Source organism: Columba livia, chromosome 26, assembly GCF_036013475.1.
Source record: "Columba livia isolate bColLiv1 breed racing homer chromosome 26, bColLiv1.pat.W.v2, whole genome shotgun sequence".
Classification (NCBI taxonomy): Eukaryota; Metazoa; Chordata; class Aves; order Columbiformes; family Columbidae; genus Columba; species Columba livia.
Window position 1 is genome coordinate 3,968,196 of NC_088627.1, and position 14,000 is coordinate 3,982,195.

The 14,000-nt window shown below is 55.4% G+C and overlaps 1 protein-coding gene across 19 annotated transcripts in view; it reads left to right on the forward strand.

Moving 5' to 3' along the window:
• The window catches only part of MACF1 (microtubule actin crosslinking factor 1), a 137,471-nt gene that overhangs the window by 72,772 nt on the left and 50,699 nt on the right, over positions 1–14,000 (forward strand). For all 19 annotated transcript variants that reach the window (XM_065041680.1, XM_065041673.1, XM_065041670.1 and 16 more), the window contains 14 exons: positions 199–720; positions 1,040–1,216; positions 1,837–1,960; positions 2,286–2,494; positions 2,821–3,138; positions 3,843–4,009; positions 4,996–5,152; positions 5,921–6,038; positions 7,416–7,475; positions 8,234–8,475; positions 8,927–9,056; positions 9,786–9,985; positions 11,086–11,581; positions 12,129–13,600. In XM_065041680.1, coding sequence (XP_064897752.1) covers positions 199–720; positions 1,040–1,216; positions 1,837–1,960; positions 2,286–2,494; positions 2,821–3,138; positions 3,843–4,009; positions 4,996–5,152; positions 5,921–6,038; positions 7,416–7,475; positions 8,234–8,475; positions 8,927–9,056; positions 9,786–9,985; positions 11,086–11,581; positions 12,129–13,600 — 4,392 coding nt within the window. The remainder of the gene's footprint in view (positions 1–198; positions 721–1,039; positions 1,217–1,836; positions 1,961–2,285; positions 2,495–2,820; positions 3,139–3,842; positions 4,010–4,995; positions 5,153–5,920; positions 6,039–7,415; positions 7,476–8,233; positions 8,476–8,926; positions 9,057–9,785; positions 9,986–11,085; positions 11,582–12,128; positions 13,601–14,000) is intronic.

A 14,000-nucleotide genomic window follows, 5' to 3' on the forward strand; every position in this document is an offset into this window, starting at 1 on the left:
AGGGTTTGGGTTGAAGGGACCTTCAAATGTCACCTTATCCACCCCTGCCATGAGCAGGGACATCTTCACCAGCTCAGGTTGCTCAGAGCCCCGTCCAGCCTGGCCTGGGATGTCTCCAGGGATGGTTCATCCACCACCTCTCTGGGAACCTGGGCCAGGCTCTCACCTTTGTCCTTTTTGCTCTTTGGCGTCTTCCAGGCCCAGCACCAGGAGCTGTTGTCCCAGCAGCAGGACGTCATCCTGGCCACGCAGTCTGCGCAGGCGTTCCTGGACAAGCACGGCCCCAGCCTGGCCGGGGAGGAGCGCGAGCGGCTGCGGGGCCGGCTGGCGGAGCTGAAGGAGCAGTACGCCGCGTCCCTGTCGCGGTCCGAGATGCAGCTGAAGCAGGTGCAGGTCCTGCGGGACGAGCTGCAGAAATTCCTGCGGGATCACGGGGAGTTCGAGGCTTGGCTGACGCAAGCGGAGCAGGATCTGGAGGGGATGCACAAGGGGGACAGCGACCCTGCGGCTCTCCGGCAGCTGCTCCTGCGACAGGGGAGCTTCTCGGAGGACGTGATTTCCCACAAAGGCGACCTGCGGTTTGTCACCATGTCGGGACAGAAGGTGCTGGACGCGGAGGGAGCCGCTGGGGACGTGGGGTCCCAGGCGCTGGCGTCCGGGAGCATGGTCAGGAGCAAGCTGGAGGATGCGACACACAGATACACCGCACTGCACTCCAAGGTAGGGGAAGGGCTCTCCAGCGCTGGGAGTTGAACCCTGGCTGCTGTTTTCCCTCCTGTGCATGTCTAACAAGCAGGAATGGCAGAGAAATGTTTCACTTCTGAGTGTCTGGCTGGACTTCTAGCACATATGTAGATTGTAGGACAAGGATTGTCTCCTCCCAGGGCTTGGGCAAGAGTGACACCCTCTGTTGTTTCCTGTGATTCCTTTAACACATATGGCAAGATTGGGTTTGAAATTTTTTCTTTCTGGATGATTTCTGTGCGTGTGTGCATCCTCCCCTTGCTCTTTTATTCACCCTCCTGTTGCTCCTTTGCAGTGCATCAAGCTGGGCTCCCACCTGAGCACCTTGCTGGATCACTACCAGCAGTTCCAGGAGGTGGCAGAGTCTCTCAGGACGTGGCTGCAGGACAGCGAAACCACCATTGGGAAACTGCTCTCAGAGACGGTTTCTTCAGACCCGGCTGTTTTGCAGGAGCAACTCGCCAGCGCCAAGGTGCGGATGGGCTCCATGGGGCAGCTCTTGGGGGAGCGGTGGCACCTGGGTGGCAGTTTGGCTGCCGCTCTGAGCAGTCAGCAGCCCGAAAGAAACTTGATCCATTTGCTTTTGTGGCTGGTTGAGCACAGTTGGACTCCAGGATCCTGAGGGTCCCTTCCAAACAAAACGATTCTGTGATTCTGTCAATAGGTCCAACCATAACCCACCTCTGGCACTACCCCATGTCCTGAGAACCTCATGTCCATCTGTCCAACCCTCCAGGGATGGTTCCTCCAGCACTGCCCTGGGCAGCCTGTTCCAATGCCCCACAGCCCTTTGGGGAAGAAATTGTTCCCAAAATCCAACCTCAACCTCCCCTGGTGCAACTTGAGGCCGTTTCCTCTCATTCCTCCCTATGAGGGTGGCACAGGGACAGCCCAGACCCCCTGAGCCAGCTCTGTGTGCACCATGAGATTGGACCTTTCAACCTACATTATTAATTTTCTTTAATGATTTTGTGATTTAAGTGAACAGGATCCCTCAGCAGGGTTTAAATGGAGCTCTGAGCTCCCTGTGGGTGCAGGTCTCTCCTGTGTATGATCCACTGTTGATTCGTGCCTTGTCTCGTGTCCAAGCAGCAGCTGCAGGGAGACCTCGCTGAGCATCAGGTGCTGGTGGAGAAGCTCCAGAAAGCGTCTCAGTCCCTGCTGGAGGTGCAAGGGGAGCCGGCCCCGGACCATGGGCACATTCAGGAAACAACAGGTACGGAGCAAAGCTTTAGCAGGGATGGTTGGGGCGAGCCTGAAAACCAGCCAGGGAGGTGGAAAACAAGAAATCTCCCACTTTTGGGGGAAGATGGGACAAAGGCGCTCAACAACACATATTCAGCACGCTTGTGTTTGCCCATGGGGACGGCTGTGATCCAGTTTGGCTGTTTGCCTTGGGTTCCCTATCTTGCTGCTGAGTTTGGGGATGGGGACTCAGCATCGGAGAGTCCGGCAGGAGCCACACGTGGTCCTCACTGCTCTCCGAACACCGGGCGAGAAGCTCTTTGCCGCTGATCCTCCTTTTGCGCTGGATTCCACAGATGCCATCGTTGGCCGCTTCCAGAGCCTCTCCCAGCAGATGGCCGAGCGCTCCGACCTGCTGCAGAAATCCATCGCCCAGTCCCAGAGCGTCCAGGAGAGCCTGGAGAACCTTCTCCAGGCTGTGGCTGAGGTCGAGAAGAGCCTGGAGGGGGAGCAGCCAGCTGCACTCTCCTCCACCTCCATCCAGGACTCGCTTGCCACCAGCACGGTAAGGCCGGTCCCTGCGCTCCCTCACCTCGAACATGCCTGCGCAGGACCTGAACCGGGCAGGAGTTCAGCTACAGTATTCTGAAAGCACAGAAAAACCTAAAAAAGGGATATGAGCAGAAGCTTTACTTAATTTCTTTAAGCCAAGACCTGTTGGAAGTCTTTCTTCTGTGGACAAGCAGGGCTTGGATATCAGGGCTGGGGAGATCACAAAGGAAAACAGGGATAGAAAATGATACTTGCTCACCCTCTTCACCTCTTCATGCCCATTCAGTTTTGCTCAAGAGCTTTCCTAAAATGGCATCCCTGTCTGTGTGCCTCCCGCAGAAGCTGAAGCAGGACATTGCCAGGCAGAAGAGCTGCCTGGAAGCCACCCGTGAGATGGTGACGCGGTTCCTGGAGACGGCGGACAGCCCCACGGCCTCGGCCCTGCAGGCCAAGCTGGCCGAGGTGACGGAGCGTTTCGGGAGGCTGTGCCAGCAGCAGCGGGACCGGGAGGACGCGCTCAAGAGTCTCCTCCCGAAGGTCGAGCAGTACGAGCAGCTCTCGGAGAAGCTGCAGCAGTTCACGGAGAGCAGAGCGCGGGTGTTGGCGTCTGGGAATCGGCCGGAGCAGGATATCGCTCACTTCTCCCAGCACATCCAGGTGAGATGCAGGGGGAGAAGGCTCCACCTTGGCCTGGGGTTTCTGGGATGGGGATGTTCTGCAGTGATTTCTTCCTGGACAAATAGGGTCGCTCGCAGGCTGGCAGGACCCGTGCTGGCGCTTTGCCTGGGGAAGGGAGCGCGGCTGGAGCAGCGGAGGCTGTTTCCATCAGTGAGAGAGGGGAATGGCATTTCCCCGGGGCTGGGCTGCTTTTCGGAAGGGATCTCTAGCCAGGCTCTTAGGGGCCTCTCCAAATATAGCCAGGTTTTACAGATTAAAGACTCCACAGGGCTAATACGGCAACACGCCTGAGCGCTGGCAGCGAGCGCAGTGCAGGACGTGACACAGCCCTCGGAGATGCCGTGGGTCCCGGTCACTGCTGCGCCAGGAATCCCCCCTCTGGTTTCCTACCAGGTGGGAGGTTTGGCCACAACCTTGGCGAAACTCTAAGCTGGTGTAAAACTGGACACTTGTGCTGTGAGGGGGTTGGGTTGGTTTGGGCTAGAGCCCCCCCATCCCATTCCTTGCATGCTGGGGAAGGTGGAACTTGCACCTAGAGCTGCTTAAAGTATTTTCTGAGGTGGGAGCAGGTGCTGGTTCGATCCATGGTGCTGCCCGCACAGGGACATGGAGCTGCTTGGTTCGCCCCCCTGCCCCAGTCTGCTGGCGGGGGCACGGTTGGCATCACCCTTTGCTCTTGGCAGGAGCTGAATTCGGAGCTGAGGCAGCACCAGGAGGATCTGACCGCCCTGGAGCACCTGGCTGCAGAGCTGAGCTCCTGCGGCTTCGCTCCCGGAGCTTCCCAACAGCAGGAGAAGCTACAGAGCCTGAAGAAAGACTTCCTGCAGCTGCAGAAGGTGGCGAAAGAGAGGTGAGTCCCAGGGACCCGGCCAGGGGAGGTGAGTCAGAGCAAGACCTTGTAGAGCTCTCCTTTCCATGGGGGGGCAAGAGCAAACTCCTCCTGCCTCCCTCCTCCCACGCCGGAGATGTGAGGCAGCTCGCTCCAGCTGACACTTTAAAAAAAGCCTTTGGCTGGGGGCGTCGTGAAAAATTCCTGGTGCTGCAGGAGCCGGCGCTGGTGCGTTTCCCAGCATGTGGGCTGCCGCAGCTCCCGCCCGGAGCATCGTGGCGGGAGGAGCCTGTCCCGGGGGTGCTCTCCGGGAGGTGACACAGCAGAGCAGCCTGTCCCCAGAGTCCCCTTCAAGGTGGGGATACAGAGGAGCTTTTAGCAGCAGCCTGGGCTTGAATTGGCGAGGGTTGGAGCGATAGCTCACTTGTGTCCCCGAGCGGGTCACACCTCCTGGGCGCTATCTCCAAAAACTCTCTGCTGAATACAGAGAAGGTGATGAGGAAAAGCAGATGAATCTCATAATAACCCCGGGTCATTCAGCGCTGAGCACAGCGCTGCCTCCGGCCAGCAGCTGCGTGGGGTGAGCGCTGAGCCGGGGGGGCCCGCGGCTCCTGCCCGGGGCTGCCTTGTTCCTCAGGGACGGGCTGAATAGATGAGGCTGCAGCTGGCTGGGCTGAGGTGGCATGAATGAGCCTTGTTTTCCCAAAAGCATCACTCCCCCTGCACAAAGACCCCAGCGAACGTCAACCGTGGTGGTCCCAGGGCTGTTGGCCACCGCAGCGATGCTGGAGCGTCCCCAAAAGTGCCACCGGCCACAATTTGGGGGGGCAGGCCGCGGCGTGCACCCCGCTTTTGGCTGGTGCTGCTTGCGCTGTTCCTAAGCAACATCTAATAATAATAATAATAAAAAGAAGGGCTCCTAGAGACACAACTGTGCGACATTCAAGCGGGGGTAATTGCGAGGCAAAGCACGAGCTCTGACTCTCCAAAAACCTTTTCACTCGCAGAGAAAAGGATGCGTCGTCCTGCCAGGAGCAACTGGATGAGTTTCGGAAGCTGGTTGGGGCCATGAGGAAGTGGCTGAAGGAGATCGAAGGCAAAATGCCGCCGGCTGAGACCTCCCTGGGCACCCAGGAGCTGCACGAGCGCAGGCAGCAGATCCAGGTGGGCAGCAGGAGCTGAAGCTGAACTGGAAAAGTCGGCAGCTGGTGTGGAAATGTTGGAATATGGAATAAATCCCAGGGAGTGGAGTTCTTGGAGATGTTCTATGGTCTCAGGAATCCTGGGCTCCCCTGTGCTCGCGGGGCTGCAGCCCCTGGTGTGTGAGCATCCCTCGGTGCCCGGCTTGCAGAGGAGGGAGCGTTGCCAAGGTCCTCATGGTCCCTGCCTGGTATCCCTTCCCTCTCCCACCTGCTCAGGGGGATATTTGGGGGTGGGAGACCCGAGTACACTCATTTTCCCTGAGTGTTTCCCCTTGCTAGACGCAGAAGGCGTCCTCCCGTCATCCAAACCCCCGCTCCTCTCCGGCACAGCGATGCTTTAAATCAGGCTGTGCCAAGGGTTTGACTCACAGGCGGCTGCTGAGTCACCCGCAGCCCTCGCACCCACGGCACGTCGCCGGCTCCGGCGCATCGCCGGGCTGTGCCGAAAGCTGTGGGGACCGGCCTCGCGTCAGGCTGGGTCGTGGTGAGACGAGGAGGAATGTCCCTGAGATGGTGGGAGGGATGAGAAGGTTTCCTGCAGCAGACCCGTGAGTTAGGAAAGAGCTTTTCACTCTTTGATTCCCCCCGACAGAAATAAACATGAAGACACCCACTTTGCCGGTGCGGTCTGCGCCGTGTCCCAGTGTCACCGCAGAGGTGACAGATGAGGAGGGAGGGCTGTGGCAGGGCAAACACAGCCTCTGACCCCCAGCAATTGTTTTTTGAGCAGGATCTCCTGGAGGAATGGATGGGGAAGGGGGCCCAGGTGGAGGAGATCGGCCGCAGAGGGACCCTCCTGGAGAACCTGATCATGGAGATCACAGCCCCCGACACCGCGGCCAAGGCAGGTGAGTCGCAGCCCGGCTCTCCTGAGGATGCCTAATTCCTCAGCACACTGTTTGCTCTCACTGCTGTGTCTTTTCTGACCCCGCTTCAAGCAAAAATGTGATTATTTCCTCCTTTTAAGAGATTTCAGAGGGCCCATGGTGGTCCAAGTATCGTGCGGCTCAGCCCAGTGGTCAAGTTGTTGCTACTCATCGAGTTAATAAATCAGCCAAGGGCTGGGAGCCCACCAACATGGCTGAATTTGCTGTGGCCTAACAAGCACTGAATTACCCGGCCTTTGCCGTGGGGACACGTTATTGCGGTGTGGATGGAGCTTCATGCTGCAGCAGCACTGAGTTCAGGCGCTTGGCCCTGTGGGAGCTCGTGGAGGCGGCTCCATCATCTTGGTGATGAGCTTCAGCCTCCCGAGGGCTGCACGTTGGAGTCAAACTCTCGTATTTGTTTCCTATCTGGATGAAATTTAAGACTGCGATATCCAGACGTGATTTACTGGTCTCCTTTTTGGCTTCAAGGCTGTGAAGCTATGAGATTATGTCTGGTTCGTTTGGAAACCAACTACAAGATGTCTTCCAGCTCGTGAGAACGAGTCCCTAGTCTCTCATAGTTGATGGGCATTTATGGGAATTCACAGTCTAGATGTATTTGTCGGGGTTAATTTGATGGGAAACCTCCAAGAGGAGTGGGGAGAGGCGTGTTGTGGGTGACCCAAGCTGCAGCCCCTCACATCCATTAAAGCTTTAAAACGTGCGGTTAGATAGAGACTTACCCGATAATGTTTCTGGTGAATCCCCCTTTGGTTGTGAACGTAGCTGTGGTGCCTGGTGTCCAAGGAGGGGACACTGGTGCATCGCGCGTGGAGCCTCTTGGCAAAGAGAGTGTGCCCATGCACCAAAGTGGCATTTAAATAGCTTCCAGTCCATAAGAAAAGGAGAATATGGGGGAGTTAATACCTCCAGGGGAGTTAATCTCTTCAGGGAAGGCATCCTGCGGTTTCACTTGATGTTATAATTCACAAAGTCATGCTTAGGGTAGCAGCTTTCCTGGGGTGGAGACGTGGCCGGTGACGCCTGGTATGATGGTCCAGGCAGGTGCCACGTCCACCTTGGGCGATGCTGGGAGAGGTGCCCAGATCCAGGTGGCTTCGGCTCTTCTGCTTCTGGTCCAGCGAGGTCCACCAGCACCTCTGGGGAAGCGATGGGTATGGGTGTGTTGGGAGGAGGAGCAAGAAATGGGTTCCAAATTGAATTAAGGCTGATCCAGTGAGTGGGCTCATGGAGACGCCGTGTCCGTGCTTGGTGGCCGCTGTGCTCCATGTCCTGGAGGATGCTGTCTGCATTCCTAACACGTCTGTCTTCTCTGTCTCCATTCCCTCCGCTCAGGTGCGGCTCTCCCCGCTGCAGGAGGCTCCAGCAGCGTGAACGGATTCCACACGTGCAAAGGTGAGCTGTTTGTCCCCACCGTGCCATCACCGCCATGCCATCACACGTGTGCCGCGGCCACCTCGCCGTCTCCCCGTCCCTTTCTGTCTGTGCGTTTTCCATCCGTGAGCGTGTAAAGCACAATGTGACACCGGCAGCGTCCCGGCGCGGGGAAATGAGGCTGCAAATAGGCTGGCGAGTTCCCAGCCGCGCCGCGGGACGGGCAGGCGGCGATGGAGGGTGTAGGTCAGGCTGAAGGACGGGGAGGGACAGCACCCTGACACCCCATCAGGTGGTGGTTAAAGCTGATGAATGAGAGGTCGTTTTAAGGCCTGCAATTAAATTTATTAGTTCTAAGGGATTATAACCCAGCCAACCCTTCAGTTTGAAGAGCGATTTTAATTATTGCCCGTTATCTGCTGTTAGTTCGCCGGTTCAATGAGATAATAGGTGCATAAAAACGGCGTTTATGTTTTGATGTCAAATTCTTTAGCGCTGTATTAGCAGTGACATTGGGAACGGGGGGCTCAGCACGCATCAGTCTCACAAACACGGCGGCATTTGCTTTGTTTGCAAACTGTCAACATCCATACGTGATGCAGCTGGAAAGGCCCCTCTGGCATGAGAGGTGAGGACAGTCTGACATTGCTCTGCAGACAGACAGACAGCAGCATGGCCTCTTGCTCCTCCCGCCTAGGGCTAGACTAGAACCTGATAGTCCAGCTTAAGATGGGCCAGGCGGGCAGCGCTTCTCATCTCGGGCTGCTTTTTGGCACCAGATCTGACCGAGATCCAGTGCGATGTGTCGGACGTGACCCAGCAGCACCAGGCGCTCGGCGCGGCGCTGCAGGAGCGCCAGCAGCAGCTCGCAGCCATGCTGGAGAAGATGCAGGAGGTGCAGGAGGAGGCCAGCTCGATGCTCAAGTGGCTGGAGTCCAAGGAGCGGACGCTGTCGGAGCTGGATGCCTCCTCCTCGCCCACCAAGACGGAGACGATGAGAGCCCAGGCTGAGCACAACAAGGTAACGTCTCTTCCCGAGGAAATCGGGGACCTGAGCATCTCCCAGAGGATCTCGGAGATGTGCTTGATTGCTGCTCATCGATCCAGCCCCACCGCAAAGATCTGCCCTGGGGCCAGGAAGGGTTGTGCCGAGGAGGGATCACAGGCAGGGCGCTGTGCTCAGCCTCCTTTTGCTTTGAGACCTCTTGCTTTCAGGCTTTTGGCTCCAGGAAAAGGAGCTTTTATCTACAGCCCTTGTTGCTGGGTTACTCCAGCTTCTCCTGGAAAGCAATTCCCAGCCTTTCGCTGCTCTCGGAGCCAAGTTAGCTCACAATATTGCTAATAAAATGATTTCATTAAAGAGCAAAGAACAGAAATTGCCCAACTCTGACTTGTGGCTGCCGCTTCATTCCTGCTCGGTGATTTCATTCTTTTGCCCTGTGTCTGAAGAAGGTCCAATAATTATTTTCCAGGCATTTCTGGCTGAATTGGAACAAAATTCAGGGAAGATCCAGAAGGTAAAGGAAGAACTTTCTGGCTTGCTGGAGAAATACCCAGATTCTCCGGAAGCAGCAAACTGGAAGAAGATGCAGGAAGACCTGAGTAAGTGCCTGAAGCACCATCACATTAGAAGCGGTTCAGGATTGCAGGGCCATTCCAAAGTCACAGCAGAGCAGAGTCACTTCTAATTAAGATTCAGTAAATAGCGAACTTATCTCCCAGCTGTCTGGTGTACAAGGTGTTCCTGAGACGAGCACCGTCGTGTTTAATGAAACCTCTATGATGGATGTATATTGTAGAGACTTGCCTCCTTAAATTACTTCTTTAAAAGAAAAAGCTTTAGCACATGGGTTGATTATTTTGATTAAAAGCTTTGCTGCTTGATATAAAATTCTAGTAGGGCTACCCTAGGTAATTAAATGTTGACTAAACAAGAGTGTGTATTTAAAAAGAAGCCCAGAGATTCTCTTCTTTGAAATAGCAGGAACGCACTTCTGGAATTCTCCATCCAGGAGGTGTGGGTGTGCTGTGTGAGGACTGGTACACTGAGAGTATCCTCATTTTTCGAGCCAGGGATGTGAGATGGCTCTGCCAAGGTCAGCCCAGCTCGTGGCAGTAGTGACTAGAGCGCAGAAATCCTGCTTGCGAGGATTTAATTCCTAGGAGCTTCAAGACCACGTAGCCATTAGAAATGGGTAACAGCTTATTAGATGGAGAGTGACTAGAGCCACGCTAGTTTGATTGAAAAGCTGAGCAGGTTTCCCATCGGGAGGGTGAAAAAGCTTCTCGCTGGAGGGGTTGGCTGGCCGTGAACACAAGCTGGTGCTTCAGATTGCAGGTGGGAACGAGCCAGCCGGGCGACGGCGGCGCGGCAGCAGAAGCTGGAGGAGTCGGTGACCCAGCTGGCCACCTTCCAGGCGGCCGAGGCCCAGCTGCGCCCCTGGCTGCTGGAGAAGGAGCTGATGATGAGCGTGTTGGGACCCCTCTCCATCGACCCGAACATGCTGAACGCACAGAAACAGCAGGTCCAGGTGAGCCGGGAGCTGTGTCCGCATCCCCACGGGGGAGTGAGGGTGTGGGTGAAGTCACTTGGTTTGTTCAGCCTGGAGAAGAGGAGGTTGATGGGAAACCTCATCATGGTCTTCAGCTTCCTCACAAGGGGAGATCTCTTTGTCTGGCAACCAATGATAGAACTCAAGGGAATCACAGGATAATTTGGGTTGAAGGAACCTTCCCAGCTCCCCCAGTGCCCCCCTGCCATGAGCAGGGACATCTTTACCAGCTCAGGTTGCTCAGAGCCCCGTCCAGCCTGGCCTGGGATGTCTCCAGGGATGGTTCATCCACCACCTCTCTGGGAACCTGGGCCAGGCTCTCACCACCCTCAAGGACAGGAAAATGTGTCAGGGGAGGGTCACGTTGGACGTTAGGAAACGGTTCCTCACCCAGAGGGTGCTGGACACTGGAACAGGCTCCCCAGGGAGGTGTCACGGCCCCAAGCCTGACAGCATTCAGGAAGCGATTGGCCAATGCCTTCAGACACAGGGTGTGAGTTTGGGGGTTACACATCTTGCAAGTGCCCCCCCAGCGCTGGGAGACCTCACAGCTCCTCTCCCGGGTCCTCCAAACCCCACTGGGCACAAACCACTGTGAATAACTTAAAATGGGTGCAGTGTGTGAGCTCCCTTCCCTGCACTGGATTGACTCATCACTGAATCACTTGGCCCCTCTCAGAGTGAAATTGCTTTAAACAAGACCTGTGCTGATGCTCTGCAGGACTGGCCGATGCAGCTTTCCTGCCTCCCACTTCCAAACCCCAACATGTCCCTGACTGGCCACATCATAGAAGAAAATGCCCCAGTTAACATGATTATTTTTCCTTCTTGTCCAACTGGTTTCTGTTACGTTACACAGCAACACAACAAATAAGAGAGAAAGTCCCGGAGTCTCAGACCCCTCCAAGCTTTCTAAGTTTCACGGTCACAGTAAATCCCCCAATTGTCGTCCCACCCCAGGGCTGGTCCCTCCTGATTCCATGGGCTGGATGATGCCCCTGAAGGTCTGGTTTGTTTTGACTGTGTGTACTCGGAGCTGTCAGTTTTATGCAAACATTTTTATGTTATTTCTGTTGCAGTTTATGCTGAAGGAATTTGAAGCTCGCAGACAACAGCATGAGCAGCTCAACCAGGCGGCTCAGGGCATCTTGACTGGCCCTGGAGATGTTTCTCCATCCACCAACCAGGTGCGGGAAGAGCTCCAAGGGGTTAACCAGAAATGGTCCGAGCTAACGGAACGCCTCAACTCCCGCTCCAGCCAGATCGACCAAGCCATAGTAAAGAGCACCCAGTACCAGGAGCTCCTCCAAGGCCTCTCTGAGAAGGTGAAGGCGGTCGGGCAGCGCCTGAGCAGCCAGTCGGCCGTCAGCACGCAGCCCGACGCCGTCAAACAGCAGCTGGAGGAGACCAGCGAGATCCGCTCGGACCTGGAGCAGCTGGAGGAGGAGATCGCGGAGGCTCAGACCCTCTGCGATGACCTCTCGGTCCTGATCGGGGAGCAGTATCTCAAAGATGAGTTACGGAAACGTCTGGAGACGGTGGCTCTTCCTCTCAAAGGGCTGGAAGACCTGGCAGGTGAGAGCGTGGAGATGTTGGGACATCCAACTCCACCCCTGCTTTCTGCCAAAGGGCTCTCCCATCAATGGGTTACTAGGAATGATAGGAAAAGCACCATTTATCATTTTTTTGGGGTTCTTTATGGGTTCTTTATGTGGGACTAAAGACAGGAAGGTTCACACTTTAGACATACCTGAGCCTGGGGAGTGAGCAGAGATGTTTAGTCCCACTGATGTGCCTGGCTTAGGGACAAATCCTGGTTCCTAAGTTGAGAATGGGGCATGGAGAAGACCCGGTGGCCACCCTTTAATCTTGGGTGGCCTCTCCTGATTTCTGAGAGGTTGCATTTAGAGACCAGACAGGAGAACTGAGACCTCTGCGTTACTGTTGCCTGTTACTGCTTAAGAAATTCATGAATCAGGGAGCAAAAAGCCGGTGATGCAACAGAAGGCTCCTTCCTGTTAATCAAAACACAGTTGGTGCATCTGAGATGATTTTAAATAATTGCACTTCTCTTATTTGATTTGAGCTTAATTGTGGCGTTCTAATCTTGTTTCCATTTCAGCCGATCGGATGAACCGGCTGCAGACTGCGCTCGCAAGTTCCCAGCAGTTCCAGCACATGTTTGATGAACTCAGGACCTGGCTGGATGACAAACTGTGCCAGCAAGCTCAGAGCCAACCGATCTCTGCTAAACTGGAGAGGCTACAGAGCCAAATTCAAGAGCAAGAAGAGTTCCAGAAGAGCCTCAACCAACACAGCGGCTCCTACGAGATGATTGTAGCCGAGGGAGAATCTTTGCTGCTTTCTGTCCAGCCCGGGGAGGAGAAGACCACTCTGCAAAACCAGTTGGTCAACCTCAAAACCCACTGGGAAGAGCTCAGCAAACAGGCTGCCGATAGACACTCGAAGCTCAAGGTCTGTTTGCAGAAGGCTCAGAAGTACCAACGGCACATGGAGGACCTCCTCCCGTGGGTGGAGGACTGCAAGGCGAAGATGTCTGAGCTGGAAGTGACTTTGGATCCGGTGCAGCTGGAGGCGACTCTTCTGAGATCAAAGGCTTTGCTGAGCGACGTGGAGAAGCGTCGCTCCTTGCTGGAGATGCTGAACAGCGCCGCCGACATCCTGATCGACGCTTCTCAAACCGACGAGGATGACATTCGGGATGAGAAGGCCAGGATCAATCAGAGGATGGATGCCGTCACCGAAGAGCTGCAAGCCAAGACGGGCTCCATTGAAGAAATGTCACAGAGGCTGAAGGAGTTTCAAGAGAGCTTCAAGAACATTGAGAAGAAGCTGGAAGGGGCGAAGCACCAGCTAGAGATCTATGATGCCCTGGGGCCACAGGCTTGCAGCAATAAGAATTTGGAGAAGCTCCGGGCGCAGCAGGAGGTCCTGCAGGCCCTGGAGCCACAGGTGGATTATCTGAAAAACTTCACTCAAGGTCTGGTAGAAGATGCTCCAGATGGGTCTGATTGTTCCCAGCTCTTAAGCCAAGCTGAGGTGGCTCAGCAGGACTTCACAGCTGTGAAGCAAAAGGTGAATGACTGCTGTACGCTCATGGAGAACAAGCTTGAAGGCATCGGCCAGTTCAACAATCGGGTGAGGGAGATGTTCTCTCAACTGGCGGATCTTGACGACGAGCTGGACAGCATGGGCCCCATCGGGAGGGACTCGGACAGCCTGCAGTCCCAAGCCGAGGACATTCGCACCTTCCTGGGCAAACTCCACAGCCTAAAGTTTGACATTGAAGCTTCTGAAGGTGAATGTAAGAAGATGCTGGAGGACGAAGGGAGCCCCGATTTATTAGGACTGAAACGTGAGCTGGAGACGCTGAATAAACAGTGCGGCAAACTGACCGAGAGAGGCAAGAACCGTCAGGAGCAGGTGGAGACGACGCTGGCTCGTGTCGAGGACTTCTACAGCCGGCTGAAGGAGCTGACCCACATGACGAGCGCGGCGGAGGAGAGCGAGGCCTTGCAGTGGGTGGTGGGCACCGAGGTGGAAACCATCAGCCAACAGCTAGCAGACTTCAAGGTAAGGCCTCATGCCATCAAATGGTGTTTGGTGTTTGAAGGTCTGTCTGGTGTTGCGGGGTTTTGGGTAGGATCTCTGGTCTTCAAGCTATGGCGGCATCATTTGTTGCTATAACATGAGCATTTTTGGTGTGTAAAATACCCTTAATGTGCAGTGAAAAGGTGCAGAAAGTTTTTTGTGATTGGAAAGCAAAAAGCTTTTGCCTGTTCTTGTGGTGTGTCATGTTGACGTGCCAGAGCCTCGTGGGCTTGTAGTTGGCATTTAGGTTTTGGGGAGGGAGGGAGGGATGTTTCTGAGTCCATCTGAACTGTAAGTTGGCTTCATCCTAGTGTCTGGTCCAGATCAGGTCATCCCGTAGGTTTTTCTACCTGCTCTACCATTCCTGCTTGTTGTTCCCTTC